The 17,165-nt window shown below is 40.1% G+C and overlaps 2 protein-coding genes across 2 annotated transcripts; both read left to right on the top strand.

Moving 5' to 3' along the window:
* Nucleotides 1–8,549: 8,549 nt before the first annotated feature.
* On the top strand, nt 8,550–9,377 carry LOC125204105. The gene has a single exon (XM_048102663.1). It carries the CDS (start codon nt 8,616–8,618, stop codon nt 9,165–9,167), a length of 552 nt encoding a protein of 183 aa, XP_047958620.1. The 5' UTR covers nt 8,550–8,615; the 3' UTR covers nt 9,168–9,377.
* Nucleotides 9,378–11,214: 1,837 nt separating this feature from the next.
* Nucleotides 11,215–16,264, top strand: LOC125207112 (ubiquitin receptor RAD23d-like). Its single transcript, XM_048106328.1, has 12 exons — nt 11,215–11,391; nt 12,640–12,801; nt 12,997–13,050; nt 13,828–13,895; nt 14,048–14,098; nt 14,225–14,396; nt 14,708–14,857; nt 14,939–15,007; nt 15,107–15,154; nt 15,256–15,368; nt 15,462–15,546; nt 15,889–16,264. Exons 1-12 carry the CDS (start codon nt 11,326–11,328, stop codon nt 16,003–16,005), a joined length of 1,155 nt encoding a protein of 384 aa, XP_047962285.1. The 5' UTR covers nt 11,215–11,325; the 3' UTR covers nt 16,006–16,264.
* The last annotated feature ends 901 nt before the right edge of the window (nt 16,265–17,165 follow it).

Below are 17,165 nucleotides of genomic sequence, written 5' to 3'. Positions count from 1 at the left end.
GAACAATGACTTCGTAACATGGCAAGAATTTTTGGACGACGTGCGGCACCGATTTGAGCCACAGAGCTTTCAGAATTATTTTGGCCTTATTGCCAAACTTGTGCAGACTGGTTCGGTGGCAGAGTACCACGACACATTCGAGAAGTATCTCAATCGAATTCAAGGGATCCCAGAGTCAGAATTGTTCACTCTATTCGTGGCGGGTTTAAAGCCGGACATGCAGGAGCGCGTGAAGCTCCACCGTCCGTCCTCTCTAGCGGCTGCGATGGCTCTATCATTAGAATTGGCCACCACACAACCTGCTCAATCTGCAAATACCACGCGTCGCCAGTGGCAACAACGTGAGACAAGGGGTCAGCCCGGTTTCCCTCCCGGTCAAACCTCAGCCTCGCTAGCCACCCAGCCGAAGGGTCAACCGTCGGTAGGCGTTACTCGCACGGCAGATCAGTCCCGGGCTCCGGCGATTCGAGTCTCGCAAGCAGAAAGGGCAGAACGCGCGCGCCTAGGCCTGTGTTATTATTGCCCGGAGAAATGGGTAATATGACATGTTTGTAAGCAACGGTTGCTCGGTTATATGGATGAAGAGGACGAGTTCGACGTGGAGCCTTTGGAGGACCACAGAACTGATGAGAATATGCTCGCAGAGATTTCCCACGTTCATTCCATGGATGGAGGTCATCGTTCTAGACCCCTCAAGGTGCTGGGATTAATACAGAACCACGAAGTTTGCATTCTTATCGATACCGGTAGTGATAGGGATTTCTTGCACCCCGCGGTAGCGGAGAAGTTACACCTACCATTATCGCCAATTCGTCCCTTCCGCGTATTCGTAGGAAATGGCGAGACGTTACTTTGCACGCACATTTCAAAGCAAACCATACTGGAGATTCAGGGGACGACATTTGTGGTTGACCTTCATGTTTTGCCTGTTCACGGGCCGGACATCGTTCTGGGTATGGATTGGCTTGAGTCAATGGGGAAGGTAACAGCGGATTTTGCGGGGAAAACGTTAGCGTTCACGCATAAGGACAAACCGATTGTCCTTAAGGGTATACAGCCGTCGCTTCGCCGCGTTAATTTGCATTCACTAGCTGCTACGATCCCGGCACCAGACACATCCGAATACTATGAAATCGTGTTGTTGGACCCAGAGGAGAGTGTTCAGATACAGCCGGGGCGTGAGGAGTTTCCGCCACATCTGACACCGGGGGTTTGTGAGGTTTTGGAGCGTTTCAGGCAGGTATTCAGCCTACCCGAGGGGATGCCCCCGCAGAGACCATTTGATCACCGAATTCACCTGCTACCAGGTACGAGTCCCGTCAATGTTCGCCCCTATCGGTACCCGTACTTTCAGAAGAATGAAATCGAACGTCAGGTAAAGGAGATGTTGGATCAGGGAATAATTCAGCGAAGCAGCAGTCCGTTTTCTTCGCCGGTGCTATTAATTCGTAAGAAGGATGGCACGTTTCGTTTCTGTATAGACTATCGGGCTTTGAATAACACAACGGTACCCGATCACTTCCCTATTCCAACAGCTGACGAGCTATTTGATGAGTTAGGCAAAGCTCGGGTATTCACTAAACTCGATCTATGCTCAGGATATCACCAAATCCGGATGCATGAAACTGATATATTTAAAACGGCTTTCCGAACTCACGATGGCCATTTTGAGTTTTTGGTCATGCCATTCGGGCTTACTAATGCTCCATCAACTTTCCAAGCCGCGATGAATGCAATTTTCCAACCATTATTGCGGAAATTTGTAATCGTGTTCTTCGACGATATATTGGTGTACAGCCCGACGGAGGAGCTTCACCGCCAACATCTGGCCGAGGTTCTGACCGTATTGCAGAAACATAGCTTCTTTGTAAAGTTGTCGAAATGTTCTTTCTGCAGCTCGAAGGTCGAATATCTGGGGCACTTGATTGAAAACGGGTCCCTGAAGACAGACCCGACTAAAATCGAGGCGATGACGGCATGGCCAAAGCCAAGGAATGTGAAGCAGCTTAGGGGTTTTCTCGGATTGACGGGGTATTACCGCCGTTTCATTGCCCAGTATGCTATCATTGCCGCCCCGTTGACTAATCTGCTGAAGAAGGATGCCTTTGAGTGGTCGGCCGAGGCGGAGGACAGTTTCGAAAATCTCAAAAAGGCGATGACCTCAGCACCAGTGCTACACCTACCGGATTTTGATCGCCCTTTTTGCATCGAAACAGATGCCTCGGATTTGGGCATTGGCGCGGTATTGTTACATGACACCCACCCTATTGCGTTCTTCAGCAAGAAGCTGGGTCCGCGCCGCCGTTCTGCATCTACTTATCATAAGGAGTTATATGCGATCGTGGAGGCGGTCCAAAAGTGGCGTCAGTATTTGTTGGGTAGGGAATTCGTTATTCGGAGTGATCAAAAGAGCTTGAAGGAGCTTTTATTGCAGGTTGTGCAAACCCCGAATCAGCAGCTTTATGTTCGCAAGTTAATGGGCTACAAGTTCAAAATTGAATATAAGAAAGGAAGTGCGAACACAGCCGCGGATGCTTTGTCCCGCCGCGAGGATCCTCTTTCCGACGCCGCGGCCGCACGCGACTGCGCCCTGCTAGTCGCCGCAGCACATCCCCTTCCCCAGTTGTTGGATATGCTACGTCGCGAGAATATTTCGTCCCCGGAGCTCAGAGAGATTTCGGCAGCCATTCGTGAGGGGAAGGCCCCGCCACATCTGACCATGACAGATGGCCTAGTTTACTATAAACGCAGGATATTTGTTGGCGCGCGCTCCTCAGCTCGTACGCCTATTATGACTGAATATCACAGCTCGCCCTCGGCGGGCCACCCTGGGTTTGAGAGGACTCTACGGCGGATTACAGCTGAATTCTATTGGAAAAATATGCAGAAGGAAGTAAGGAAGTTTGTGGAGGCGTGTGTGGTGTGCCAAACCACAAAGTATTCAACTCAAAAGCCGGCCGGATTGTTGCAACCACTGCCTATTCCGACACAAGCCTGGGAAGATGTATCTATGGATTTCATTACGGGACGTCCCCCGTCGCGGGTTACACGACTATAATGGTGGTGGTGGATCGATTATCAAAGTATGCTCATTTCGCCCCATTACCACCCCGTTTCGACGCGTTACGTGTGGCCCATCTATTTATCAACACTGTGGTTCGTCACCATGGGTTTCCAAAAACGTTGGTGTCGGATCGGGATTCGGTATTTCTAAATCAGGTGTGGGAGGATTTATTGCGCCTAAGTGGCACTAAGTTGAATTTCTCCACGGCTTATCACCCGCAATCGGATGGCCAAACGGAGGTGCGGAATAGAGGCTTGGAGCAGTATCTGTGTGCTTTTACCTCAGACAGACCGGCAAAGTGGGCGAATTTCTTGCCATGGGCGGAACTGGCTCTTAATTGCTTTCATCACGCCGGGTTGGGTATGTCGCCATTCAAGGCCCTCTACGGGAGGGAACCGCCCAGTTTGATTTTTGCACGGCCGTCCGCAGCGACGCCACCGTCGGTAGCTGATCTGATCCGACAACGCGGTGAGCTATTGGTGGAGCTACGTCGTAATTTGGAACGGGCACAGCAGCGGATGCGCGAGTCAGCTAATAAACATCGCCGCCACGTTGAATTTGCAGTGGGCGACCGGGTCTTGTTGAAATTACAGCCGTACAGGCAACATTCAGTCGCGCGCCCGCAGTCAGCCAAGTTGGCGAGGCGGTACTATGGGCCGTTCGAGGTGCTGGAGCGTATCGGCCCGGTGGCGTATCGTTTGCGCCTCCCGGACGGCAGTCGGATACATAATGTTTTCCACGTCAGTCTCTTGCGTGCCTTTGTGGAAGGAGACGGGATTACGGTTGGGGGGACGTTACCTTCGGACTTTCGGGGTGATAGACCAGTCGTGTATCCGGTTCGGGTGCTGGAACGCAGGATGTTGTGGCATGATCGTGAACCAAAGGAGCATGTGTTAGTTCGTTGGTCGGATGGGTCGGACTCACCGACTTGGGAACCTCTTGAACTGGTCAAGCGTCGATTTCCTAATGTGCTCCTTGAGGACAAGGTGGTCGCTATGGAGAGGGGGGTTGATACGATACAACAACAGCCGGTGACTGAGGATGCCGAGGTGCAAGTACCAGGGGAGGAAGTACCAGGGGAGGAACAGCCAGAGGTCGATCGGAGGTCGCCGCTGGACCGACCGTCCATCGCGACGACGAAACCAAAGAGGAATACACGCCCACCAGAAAGGCTTGGCGATTACGTTTCTAAGTAGTCGAGGATTTGGAGTTATTTATTTTATTTCCTTGTTTTTTGTTTTTGTTTCTTTTGGGATATTAGTGTTTTTAATATTTATTTTTGCTTAGATATTTCGGGTTTTCTTTGTTGGTTCTTTCCCGAGATGAGTTAGGATTAGGAGTCGAACCAACCCTAGGGTCCTTAGTATTATAAATAGGGCGCTTGTTTCATAAACGAGATATATGAATAAGAATTATCTTTTGCCCAATTGTCTTGTTAATCAAGTTATACAGCCAAGAAGCTCTGCTGCCCGACGGGACCTTCGCCCGCGCACAGCCGATCGTTCTTCTCCGTCGACCCTAAGAAGGGCGCCGGAACTATCCTTGGCCGCCGAGCGTAGCCGCCGGCCGTGGTTAAGAGAAACCCTCTTAACACAAACCCGGTCGAACAAGATTGATCGGATCCGCCAAAAGCGGATTGAGTATACCTATGTTCGTACCAAATAAAATAGTTTTATTGCATTTGTATGATAAGGTTGATTTAATCTACCATCTAGTATATAAATGTCGGGTAAGCATCAAATCTTAATGAATAAACAACTTGCCAATTTGGTAGATTTGGTTTAGTTGAACCAGTCACATGAAAACTGAAGTGGATTACGGTCCATTGCCTTGATTCATAAGCACCAAACAAATGGGGTCAGTAGCAGTACTTGTACAGTTGCTGCAGCAAGTTGTACGTACTCGACAAGTGGAAGCGTGCCCTCACTAGTAATCGATGATGGTCATGCCATGATCCAAATGCAGCACCATACCATATATGGTGGATGCTCTAATATATTATAGAGGATAATTTAAAACTGAAAAAAAAAATCAAACAGTGGGATTCCTATGGTTTGACTAATAACCAAAGTGAGTCGGTAGTAATAAATAAAATAAAATTAACATTAGACGAAATGTTAATTCAAGAATGTATTGATATTCTAAGAGCACTCCCAATGGCGACGGCGAAAATCCGGCGATTTTTCGCCGGATATCGTCGACTTATCGCCGGCCATTGGGAGGAGTTCGGCGATTTTTCGGCGAAATTCCTACCGATTTTATGCCAAGCGGCGTTTTAACGCCGGGCTATCGCCGGATCATCGCCGGCCACTGTGGGGAGCTGTTCGGCGATTTTTCGGCGATGATCAATTTTTTATTTTTTTTTTTTCCTCAACGGTCATATTCTAATTTCCACCCCTATAAATATTTCATCCTCTTCCTCCATTCATCACCCACAAACTTCATTCACACAAATTTTCAATCTTTTTTCTCTCCATCTTTATTAAATGAGTTCTCCTCACCGCCCTTGAATTTTTTTTTCTTTGAATTTTTTTTTTGAGATGATTTTTTCCATTCAGTGTACTTTTTTTTTTTAATTTTCTTCGTTGTAAACCTGTACCCGTGTCTTAATACAACGAACTTTATTTATTATTATTTTGTTTTATCTTATAAATTAAATAAGCTAGCTTTATTATATATAAAAATAAAAACAATTAAATTAGTGATGATGGTAATAAATGAAATGTTGAGCGTGGAGAACATAAGGAGAAATAAGGAGAAACCACGTTGCAGCAGTGTCAGCATAAAAGTTTCTGCTAAAAACTGGGGATAAATTTTAGTGTTAACGCCACAACAATGGCATAGGAGTTAGGGAGAAATAAGGGAGTTTTTATCCCCAAACCATTGGGAGTGCTCTAAACTTTAGTATAAGTAATACTTTCATATTCTTTAGGTATATGTACATGGAGTACTACTATATCATAATTTATTTTATTTGACCAAATATTTATATTAGTTATATATAAAAATAAAACAATTAAATTAGTGATGATGTAAAAATGAAATGTTGAGTTAGGGAGAAATAAGGGAGAAATAAGGGAGAAACCATTGCAGAGGTTGGCTAAAAGTTGGCTAAAAACTGGGGATAAATTTTAGTGTTGATGTGGCGCTGATGTGGCAGGAGTTAGGGAGAAATAAGGGAGTTTATCCCCAAACCATTGGGAGTGCTCTAAACTTTAGTATAAGTAATACTTTCATATTCTTTAGGTATATGTACATGGAGTACTACTATATCATAATTTATTTTATTTGACCAAATATTTATATTAGAACTATTTTAATACATCCTACTAAACACGATATTAATATATTAGTATATGGTAAAAGATGTACACTAGTACAGTCAAACATGTCACCCATTAAATTTATGGAATCAAACAATTACAAGAGAAACTACAATTATTTATAAAAAAATTTATCTAGAAATCTAGAATAGTATCAGGCGGAATGGATTCGCGTATTCAATAGTAGTCAATATAATTAGAGGTTTGAATTTATTGAGGACGATAAATATGAACCATATAGTTAAATTTGTGGAAAAGAGTTGGGCGAATAAAATTATACAATTGAATTTGTAGTTGAGCATACGATTCTGACCATAACTACTTAAATTTCTTCAGCAAATAGCCTGCGGCTTGCTTCCCCACATAAATAAACTATTAGTACTACTATCATTTATTATAGCAGCATTTCAAATTTCATGCAATCTACTAGTACAAATTTCCAATGCTTCGAGTAATATAAACGTGACGGGAGCGGAACGCCATTAATTTGCCGCCCACTTTGGCGTACTACACTATCACATAGATGTTGTGAATTGTGATACGTGTTGGAATATATATCCCCAATTGCAATTTATCATTCCAACGTATGCTCTATATTGATAAAAAAATCATCTCACGTAATCTCATAAAATTTTCATATCTTGAATTCAGATGTCTTATATTGTGTAGGTATTATTTATTTAAATATTACGAATTAAAATTATGCTTTAGCAAAGTTCCGAAAAAAAATATTGCCTCTAATAATAATACTCTACTTAGTAAAACATGTTCTGAACTCATCCTGCAAAAAGAGATAGATCCATCACCACGTCACATTAAGTATTATACCTGCAAAATACAACCGGCAAACGTATGGTCATGAATTGTAAGAGCATCCGCAACGCTGCCTCGTTGCGGTCTCGGTCTCGTCTCGACGAGACGAGACGGCATCGAGACAGCGTTGCGGCTCCCGTCTCGTCTCGACGAGACGAGATGTCTCGACGCCCGACGCGTTCGGAAGAGGCCGGCCTCGAGCTGGAGAGACGACGCGCGCGGCCACGTGGCGCGCGCTAAGCGATGGCGTGACGCCCACTCGCCGGCTCGCGAGTGGGCGTCGGAATTATGACGTCACAAATTTATTTTTTTTAAAAAAAAATTGAAAATTCGAAAAAAAAATTTGTAAATTTTAATATTTAATTATGTATTTTTGATTATGTATTTTTTAATCATGCATTTTTTAATCATGCATTTTTAAATTTTTTAGGCCTTTAAATTGTAATTTTTATTTTATTTAATTATATTATTTTTTAATTATGTATTTTATAATTATGTATTTTATAATTTTTTAGGCCTTTAAATTGTGATTTTATTTTATTTAATTAAGTGTGTTTTTATTAATTGAATTTGTTGGAAATAAAAATTAAAAAATGAAATTGAATGAATAGTTAAGAGATGGATAAGAGATGGTTAATAGATGGAGGGATGCAGGTGTTGGTTGTCTCTTAGTTAAGAGATGAGCTGAAAAGTACAGTGGGACCCATGAATAGTTAAGAGATGGGACGGTTAAGAGACGGATAAGAGACAGCGTTGCGGATGGCCTTATTATCGAAAATTTACTTATCAAATGTGACAAAAGAAAATGGAAGGCGACGAGTTACATCCATCTCATATTTATTAGTGATTAAGGAAAGAGCAATGCAACGAAATTTGTATCTTCACATTGATTCCTCAAACCGTTTCCCATCTAAAAATCCTAAATCGAGTGGGCGAAATATCCCTATAATTTTCATAAAAAACAAAACACGTCACATTTATCGCGTTGGATCGCTCTCATCGGTGGTGCGGACGGCCAACCTCATTTACATTTTACGCCCCAACCCACATAAAATTTAAAAAAAGGAAAAAAGGAAAAAAGAATTTGACTACGCCCAGAGTAGGCCCCACAGAGGCGGACGCCAAATACACATTCAAATCCAGTTAATGAGCCCCGAGTCATAAATTCCAGAAAAGGAAGAAAAGAAAACGGATAAAAGAAAAAGTGAAGACCAAGAATAAGAGACAGCAGATGAGCAGACACGTCTACGGAAAGCAATATTAAATTGGCGAGGCGCTCGTGATTTGGCCCCCTCTGATTTCCCACGTCACCATCATTACCCCCATTTTCACCCCTTATATATTCCCTCGCCCATTTTACTCTCTCATCACACCATACGCATTTGTCTCTCTCTCTACACTATTTCTGTTAATCGATGGAGGCCTTGAATGAGAAGAAGAGGGGCAGAGGTGAATCGGAGGAGGCGGAGCTGGAGATTTACTCGCCGGAGGTGAAGCGGCTCCGGGAGAATCTCCTGGATGGATTTGACGACGAGGTCGAGTTCTGCGCCGCAGCTCAGGATCTCGACTTGTTCATGAAGAGCTTCGAGGAGGAAATCATCGCTTCTCCTGGGGAAGCTGTCGAATTGGTCGATCTCACGTCGGATTCCGGCGATTCGCGGCCGGATCTAGGGTATTTGTTGGGGGCTTCTGATGATGAGCTCGGGCTTCCGCCGACAGCGTCTTCTTCCTCTTCTTTGGAAGTGACTGAGTTGGTCCGTGTTGAGTCTGACTCGTCTGAACTCGGGAGCGAGTTCTGGGAGATGCCGGGTTATGACTCGTTCGAGTTCGGACTCGGGGAGCCGGAGTCGAACTATGGGAGCGGCAACGGTGAATACGTGGCGATAGACGGGTTGTTTGATTACTCGGATTTGGGTTTCGGGTCGGGTGATTTTGGATGGACACCCGAAACACTGCCAGCCCAATAGCACCCTATGATGCTAGTTTGAAAATTAGGCGAAAAATATACTGTTAATATCTCTTTATTTTTTTATACTTGATGGAAATATTGTTTAATTAGGCGTAACTAACTCGTAAGTCGGGATCTAAACAATTTGGTCGTTAAGCGAATTTGGCGTATAAAAAATGCTTTGTAATTGAATTTCACAATGAAGTTAAAGAGTCTTTGAAGAAGGTAACTAACGTTGTGAACGATCATATTCCATGGGCCAAAAGATTTTCATATCTCAATTATTTCTAACTAAGTGAAACCTATTCACACTAATAATAAATTAATTACTTCACTTTTTTCATCTTCTTTACTTTTTCAATTATGCATTCAAGCTTCATATATAAATAGATCGATTAGTCATGAATCACGATTGCGATCAGAGACTACTATATGTCTATGACTAATTAATTATTTAAAATGTGTAATAATATATTAGTATAATAATATAAGTTATTATTGTAGTGCGTGATACGGTGCTATATATAATCAATTTTCTCCTATCTTAGTAATAATATGTAGTATAAAAATGATGTCTCATCAAATTTATCACATCTTATTTTATAACTATGATGTATTGACGGCTCATAAGTTTTTCAGATTGTCTCATAATGCATCATATATTACCTTTTAACGCACCTTTATTATTCACACACATAATATATATTTCCCACGGTAGTGATAAAATAAATGCAAATTCATATATTGTACAAATTTCAAACTTTTCAACACAATATCAACATAGTGTAAAATTTAAGATTTTGATGTCATCACAATATCAATACAACGTCAATACAATTTTAACATAACATCAACAGTTGACATTGTGTTGACATTTTTTGTTGCTATTATTTTATCATCTGTTGATATTTTCTAATGGTTCATATTATAATTTAAAGTTTGTATAATATTTAGAGTTTGCATTTGATTACATTACTATTTCCCACCGTACCTTATAATAACTTTTCAAACTCCCATATAACGTGACAATTAATTTTTAACATCATTTACAAAACTTTACGGAGTGTATATTTTATCACTTTATTTTTCAACGCTTTTAAATGAAATAATGAGACCTGAATAATATTAAACCGGCCATTAATACAAATATATTTAGAAATCAGTATGAATATCTATCTCGACTATAAATATGAAAGATAAAATAGGCAAAATGTATGTGTTCAGTGTTCGTGGATAGCGTGGAAAGTGGGAAAGCAAAATGCATCTAGATGAGATGTGTTTAATGTGGGACGGAAACCCACTTGAACATTCGTAGGCAGTCCACACACTATATTGTGGATTTTCCATTTCGTTTTCATTCACTATCAAAATTCAAAAAGCCACTTTGAATTCGTCGATTTACCCATAGAATGTATAGTTCAATTTTTAGATACAACACATACACCTAACACAATTATGATTTAGTTGCCCCCTATTGTGAGTAAAAGGGAAAAATATTACCAAACCAACTATGCTTTATGGTCACTACACTATAATCTGACTACATAAGTACTTGGTCATCACTCATATGGAGTACTAAACATCGATAATTGTTTAAACCAAATTTAATACACAATGAATTTAAACAAGTTCCCTCTTTTTAGCCCTCACTTCTTTTCTCTTAGCCAGTTTCATTATACTACATTTGAAAAACAAAGAAAAAGGAAATAAGCTTTGACCAATTATTTAGGTTACATAAATTCTCCTAAAAACGAAATGAAATGTGGGCCTAACCTAGTCTAAACTGGGTCGGCCCAATAATGTACATTGGGGCCACCATGAACAGCCCAAAACACACAAAACAATAGTGTATTTCTATTTCGTCGGGAAAAAAATCTATGGTTTCTTATTCCCAATCCATATCCTATCCTCAATTTTATATCGTGCATTACACCTTCCAATAATATATACGCACTTGCTACTTAGGCCATTCACGGTAACCAAGGCGCGTGAGATAATAGCATGAATTAGATTAACAAAATAAATATTAAATCTGAAAAATAAATAATTCGTTTCTTGCACCGTCGTGCATCTTGTATTCACCTTTTTCCTATATTTTCTCACCGATCCCAATTTGCAGAAAATACAGGCAGCTGCTAGAATTACTCAACGAAAAATAGGGTGAAATTTTTGTAAAGATGAAGATTTTCGTGAAGACGCTCAAGGGCTCTCATTTTGAAATCGAAGTGAAAGCGGAAGACAGGGTTCGATTCTATTCGGTTTTCGTCTTTGTGTTTATTCTATGAATCTCTATCGATGCCAAGTTTTCGTCTAAATTATGCGCGAGCCTTTTTCTATTTATGTTAATTTTCTTTTTTGCGGATTCATGTGTAATTTTAAGTTGTGGGAGTATTTTGTGTGATTGTTCTGTGACAACTTTTCAGTTTGCTATGCTTGGTTGAGTAGCTGTGATGTTTAAGGGTATGTCTATTTGTTTGATTTGATGTTTTATTTTGTTCGTTGTTTGAGTATCAATTACTCAATTTTGTGTTGGCAATTTATGATATGTTCTGGATTGATTTAGGCTACCAATGCTGTTAGACCAATGAATTCTCATCTGAGGCTATGCAATTTATTTATCAAAGTTAGGAATATTGATATTTATGTAACCTGAGAGTATTGGGTGGCTGATTTGGTAGTGTTCCAATTGGTGAATGGTGGTGTGGAGGTCAAGAATGGACTTTTGGTGAAATTCTCTTAAATTGCGTGTTAAAATTGCTCATGAGGACAAATGAAGCATTTTCTTTTAAGTGTTGTGCCGAAGGAAGCTGAATTTGTCAAGTTCCATGAAATTATCTATTGATTAAGAAATATGTGATCAAGCAAATAGGCTATACGGGGATGGGCTAATATTTTTGGACATAGATCCTGACAGTACGATAAAGCGATCAAATTGGCATGCATAAAACTGTTGATAATTGTCTTTTTAGTGTATAAAAAATCTCAAATTTCTATGAGGAATTGATTACATTGCCTCTAAAATTTCCTATGTAGGGTTTGCTTGAGTTCGATATTTCTTGCCGAAGTGGCTAACTTATTTCTTGGCTTTGTTGGTGTTAAAATTCTTTCATACTTAACAGTATGTAATTACCCTGACAGTTTGGTTGTGCTGATCAGATTATTATAATGCGTTTCAAACTTTCAATTTCTTATTCAAAATTGCACAAAGAAAAATTTCATTAGATTTACATGGCAAGCCTGTCCTAGAGGTGGAAGTATAAGGAGAACATTGTATGGACACATATGCTCACTTGGGTGGTCTTAATGAAATTGTAGATATTTCACATATGAGTATGAATGGATTGCAATTACTTGCAATAAATGTATATCGACATGTCCTGTAAAAGCTTAATAGCTTATACTGCAAATGTAGTTTCCACCTCAGAGTTATAGAGTTGAGTTTGTTGCCTTGAGTTGGACTTTCTGTTAGCTTACGTTTGTTTGCTTGGCAGGTTGAAGATGTGAAAAAGGTCATAGAAAGTAATCAAGGGGAAAATGTCTATCCTGCTTCTCAACAAATGATCATTTATCAGGGGAAGGTTCTAAAAGATGGCACAACACTCGAAGAAAATAAAGTTGCTGAAAGTAGTTTTGTTGTTGTTATGCTTTCCAAGGTAAGATCTGATCTATTTCTAATTGATTTAATAATTAGCTAAAGCTTGTGATACCTAGATCTTTCAAAAGTACATGTCTCCCCTATCTAGGTATAAATTATTTCTTTTGTCATGTATTCTGTATCCTTATAGAACTTTTGATGCTACAATTTTATGTGTATTAGTACATTTTATAAATTTTGTTAAATGCTGCAGACCAAAGTATCTCCAGGCGAAGGGTCAACAACATCGAGTGCACCTTCCATAAAGGTGAAGCTGGATTTACTACATATTTAGTTAAATGCTTTTGTTTTTTTATTTAATTTATTCTGTTTGATTCTAGATAGAGAATGTGGAATCAGTAGCTTTATCTATTGGTGATCTTGTCAGAGCGTCTACAATTCCACATATGAATACTATGAAGTTTAAGGAATAGTTGACTGGCCTATTCTGATAAATTGATTTAACTTTTCTCTACTTAATAATGTTCAAGGTGGTGTGTATCTTTCTGGGAAAGGAATTCTATAACCTCAAACTTGTTTTAAATTTGTGAAAATGGTTTGATTAAAAGCATTTTATTTTCATTCCTTTGGAATTGTTCTCATGTGTAAAATCAGCCCAAGCACTATCAAATGAAATCTTGATTGTAATTGTTGAAGATGGCCTCTTAGATGTGGCCTGAGGGACTAAATTAAACTTCAATGGTTATAGTATCTTCCCTTGTTTTCATTGCCAACCTTTTGTACTGCTGGTAGCTATCATTGCCTTGTAAACCTTGTAATTATTCCCCGGAATCATAGTATATGAAGCTATTTAAATTTTTTTGTATCCAATGTGCTCAATCTTGTTTATAACAAACTGGTTCTCTCTGTTTCTCTTGGATCTAATTTTTTCCTTTATAAATCTGCTACCCATCATTGCACTGTGAAATATCCTTCTCAGTGCCCACTCTCTACATACGCATGATTGAACACATCTAATTTTGCTTACATTGTGATCATTTGGTGAGAGTGGCACGAGTAATGATTAATCAAAGTTGTCTGACAGGCACCACAAACTAGTGCAGCGCCAACCTCAACCCCAGTATCCAATACTCCTCAGCCCCCTTCAGAAGTGTGAGATTTGTCTTTATGTGTTCTGATATTGCTTGAAGTTCCATTTATCACCTCGCCACACTTTCCTGTATATTTTGCGTGGATGCTTGTGAGTGAGTAGATATGTTTCCTTTCTAACTAATATGCCTTGAATGGTATTTAAATTTCTTTAGAGCTGCTGCGCCTGTGGCCGCTTCTGCTCCTGCTTCAGCTGCCAGTGAAGTGTGAGTATCTGTCAAATGAGATTTGTTGTCAATCAGGCTCTGCTCAGCATAGCTTTCTATTTAATGAATGTGATCTGAATAAATGGTATTTTGTGGGTATTGATTGTTTTTTTTTTTTTATCACAGTGCAGCTGTGTATGGTGAAGCTGCATCTAATCTAGTTGCTGGTAGCAACCTTGACGGAACAATCCAGCAGATTCTTGATATGGGTGGGGGAACTTGGGACAGAGATACAGTTGTTCGAGCCCTCCGTGCTGCTTTCAACAATCCAGAAAGAGCAGTTGAATATTTATACTCTGTAAGCATGTGATGTTTATTTCTAATATTTACTGAAAATTGGTCTGATGTTTTTATTGATAGCGGGGAACATTCACATGATGCCCTAATGTGTAAACCTGACTATGAAAAAAAGGATGTTTATGTTTTTCACGATATGGATGCATTCATGGAACTAGGCGACATCACTCTTATTCGTTCTTATGTTGTTCTCAACCTGACCTATTACTTGAGAGTTTCTGCCATGCGGTGACCTATTTTATTCATGCTTCTCCTGGTTAACCATCACTGGTGTTGGCTCTTTCCTTATTACTCGCTTTTAATTTATCCCAGGGGATCCCTGAATCAGCAGAAGCTCCTCCTACATCCGCCAGTGTTCCAAGTGGGCAGGCTGTTAATGTTCCTTCTCAACCTCAAGCAGCTCAACCAGCAGCTGTACCTTCAACTGGCCCCAATGCTAATCCACTGGATCTTTTTCCACAGGTTCTTGTATATTTTAGGTTTTGCTTTACATAGATCTTATTATAATTATTTGGGCCATAGAATCATGGTAATATTATATAGGGGTTTCCAAGTATGGGTGCAAATGCTGGTGGTGCGAATACACTAGATTTTCTACGTAACAGTCCCCAGGTACAGTTGTGTGAATCTGAGTACCTCAATCAAAATTAATTATTTTCATGTCTCAACATATCACTCGTGAAAGCATTTTGCTCATATTTTCTGCTGCAGTTTCAAGCCTTAAGAGCGATGGTTCAGGCCAACCCTCAGATCTTGCAGGTACGAGGAGGCACTCTTATTATGAGTATCTATGCTCTATCAATAATTTAAGACGCGTTTCTGTTTGCTAAGACTTGAGGGATATCGTTATTTGTTGGCAGCCCATGCTTCAGGAACTAGGAAAGCAAAATCCCCAGTTAGTAAGATTGATTCAAGAACACCAAGCTGATTTTCTCCGTCTTATCAATGAGCCAGCAGCTGAAGGCGGGGAAGGGTACAATAAGTTTTCTATTTATGCTGAAAACATAGTTGCAGCTGTGAGTTTATATAATTGGGTCCTAAATATGTGCTTCTTTTCTCGATGCAGTGTTGACAACATACTGGGTCAGCTTGCAGGATCAATGCCACAGGCTATATCAGTTACTCCTGAGGAACGTGAAGCTATAGAAAGGGTAAGGCTCTTTGACTAAATTTCAATTCTTAGTGTTCCTGAAGATTGCAACACCTTCTGAAATCTTTAGTGAGATGTGCCTTTATCGTGGGCCACAGAATGTTTTCGGTTACCTAGTTGGTTTAGATGCAACGAAGCCACTCCCCTCCTCCTCCCACACCCCCACCATCCAACACACACACACATTGATATTTGATACACAAATAGACTGAGTGTATTTGTTAGCCGTCCTCTTTTTTTTATACTATCATTCAACCAATTGTATTTTCACTGATAAATATCTGAAGTAGTAAACGATTAGAAATGGGACTGTTTCATTTAGTTTTTATTATCTCTTTTACAGCTTGAAGCTATGGGATTTGATCGAGAACTTGTCCTGGAGGTGTTCTTTGCGTGCAACAAGAACGAGGAGTTGGCTGCCAATTACCTCTTGGATCACATTCATGAGTTTGAAGAGTAACAATAGGCATCAATGTGAACATATACTGCCTTTTTCAGTCTCAAATGTGTCTCCTTTAATACCATCGTATTTTCATCATGTGGTTTCATATGACTTTATGTGGTTATAGTTGAGCTACTTTAGCATCTTACTATGGTTTATTAGGCGTAGCAGACTTGATGCTTAGAGAAATGCAATTATAGACTGCTGTTTATGAAAATTCTATTTTCAGCGTCACAAGATTCACAGTCAGCATGATTGTTGCTACCTTTTGATTTCACCTATTTACCACCACTTTTACATATTGATCCTTTTAATTTGGGAAAGTTTTCATGAAAATTTTATGTGGCCTCTTAAATGAGAAGTTCACACATAATGATGTGTTGCACGCGTCGATGCCTCAAATCGACACGGTCAGATTGGTTGAACTTATCGCTAAATGGTGGTTAAAGTTAATATGGAGTAGTACATTTTATGTGAGCTATAATAGCCCCTTCCATTTTCTAGAGAAAGCAAAAGGCATTGTATTTGTTGTTCTTACTAAGCCTCAGCCTGGGATCATGGACATGTATTAGGGCCTAATTTTGTAGGACGTGTTAAAGCATCTTTCGTAATGAAGTTAAAGAAACTGGTGGGTGGGGCTAAGTGGAGTTTGGAGACAGCCTACCTTCTTTAACGAATAAGATCAAGTTCAAAGATGTATAAAAAAATGGGTCATGTAATCTCTTGTCTCTTTAGTTATCTATTTAAATATTTTATAATTATTGGATTAGAGGATTCTCAGCACAGCGATGCTGACACGTATTGAGCCACCGGCATGCACATTTTAGGACCTAAATCCATATTTTCCATAAGTGTGACCACTTTAGTCAAGATCAGTCGTCTTCTACAGCCCACCCCACTACCTTTTGATTACAACACAAAATCGTCCTTTAAAATCTCATTAGAGGGAGAGAAGTAGGGAAGAATCAGTCTTCAATTGTGACCACAAACTTATAGTGGGCCTAAATTATTTGAGTAAACAGTATGTGTGACCATGAAGTTTTGCCACATATAAAAATGGGTTTATTAAATTAATGCTTCTAAATTTTTTTTGAATATTGATAAAGATCTCATGAGAGGATCGCCTAAACATTCGAATTATAATGCAGCCTCATTCCGGGAGGTTGTTGAATCCAAAT

Source organism: Salvia hispanica, chromosome 2, assembly GCF_023119035.1.
Source record: "Salvia hispanica cultivar TCC Black 2014 chromosome 2, UniMelb_Shisp_WGS_1.0, whole genome shotgun sequence".
Classification (NCBI taxonomy): Eukaryota; Viridiplantae; Streptophyta; class Magnoliopsida; order Lamiales; family Lamiaceae; genus Salvia; species Salvia hispanica.
Note: the sequence above shows the minus strand (reverse complement) of the source record. Positions and strands in the feature narration are given on the sequence as shown.

Bases quoted from the DNA above. Each gene is read 5' to 3' on its own strand.
- LOC125204105 (XM_048102663.1), top strand. From the start codon at position 8,616: ATGGAGGCCTTGAATGAGAAGAAGAGGGGCAGAGGTGAATCGGAGGAG.
- LOC125207112 (XM_048106328.1), top strand. From the start codon at position 11,326: ATGAAGATTTTCGTGAAGACGCTCAAGGGCTCTCATTTTGAAATCGAA. The intron at 11,392-12,639 runs GTTCGATTCTAT...TTTGCTTGGCAG, and splicing joins AAGTGAAAGCGGAAGACAGG to GTTGAAGATGTGAAAAAGGT. The intron at 15,155-15,255 runs GTACGAGGAGGC...ATTTGTTGGCAG, and splicing joins CCAACCCTCAGATCTTGCAG to CCCATGCTTCAGGAACTAGG.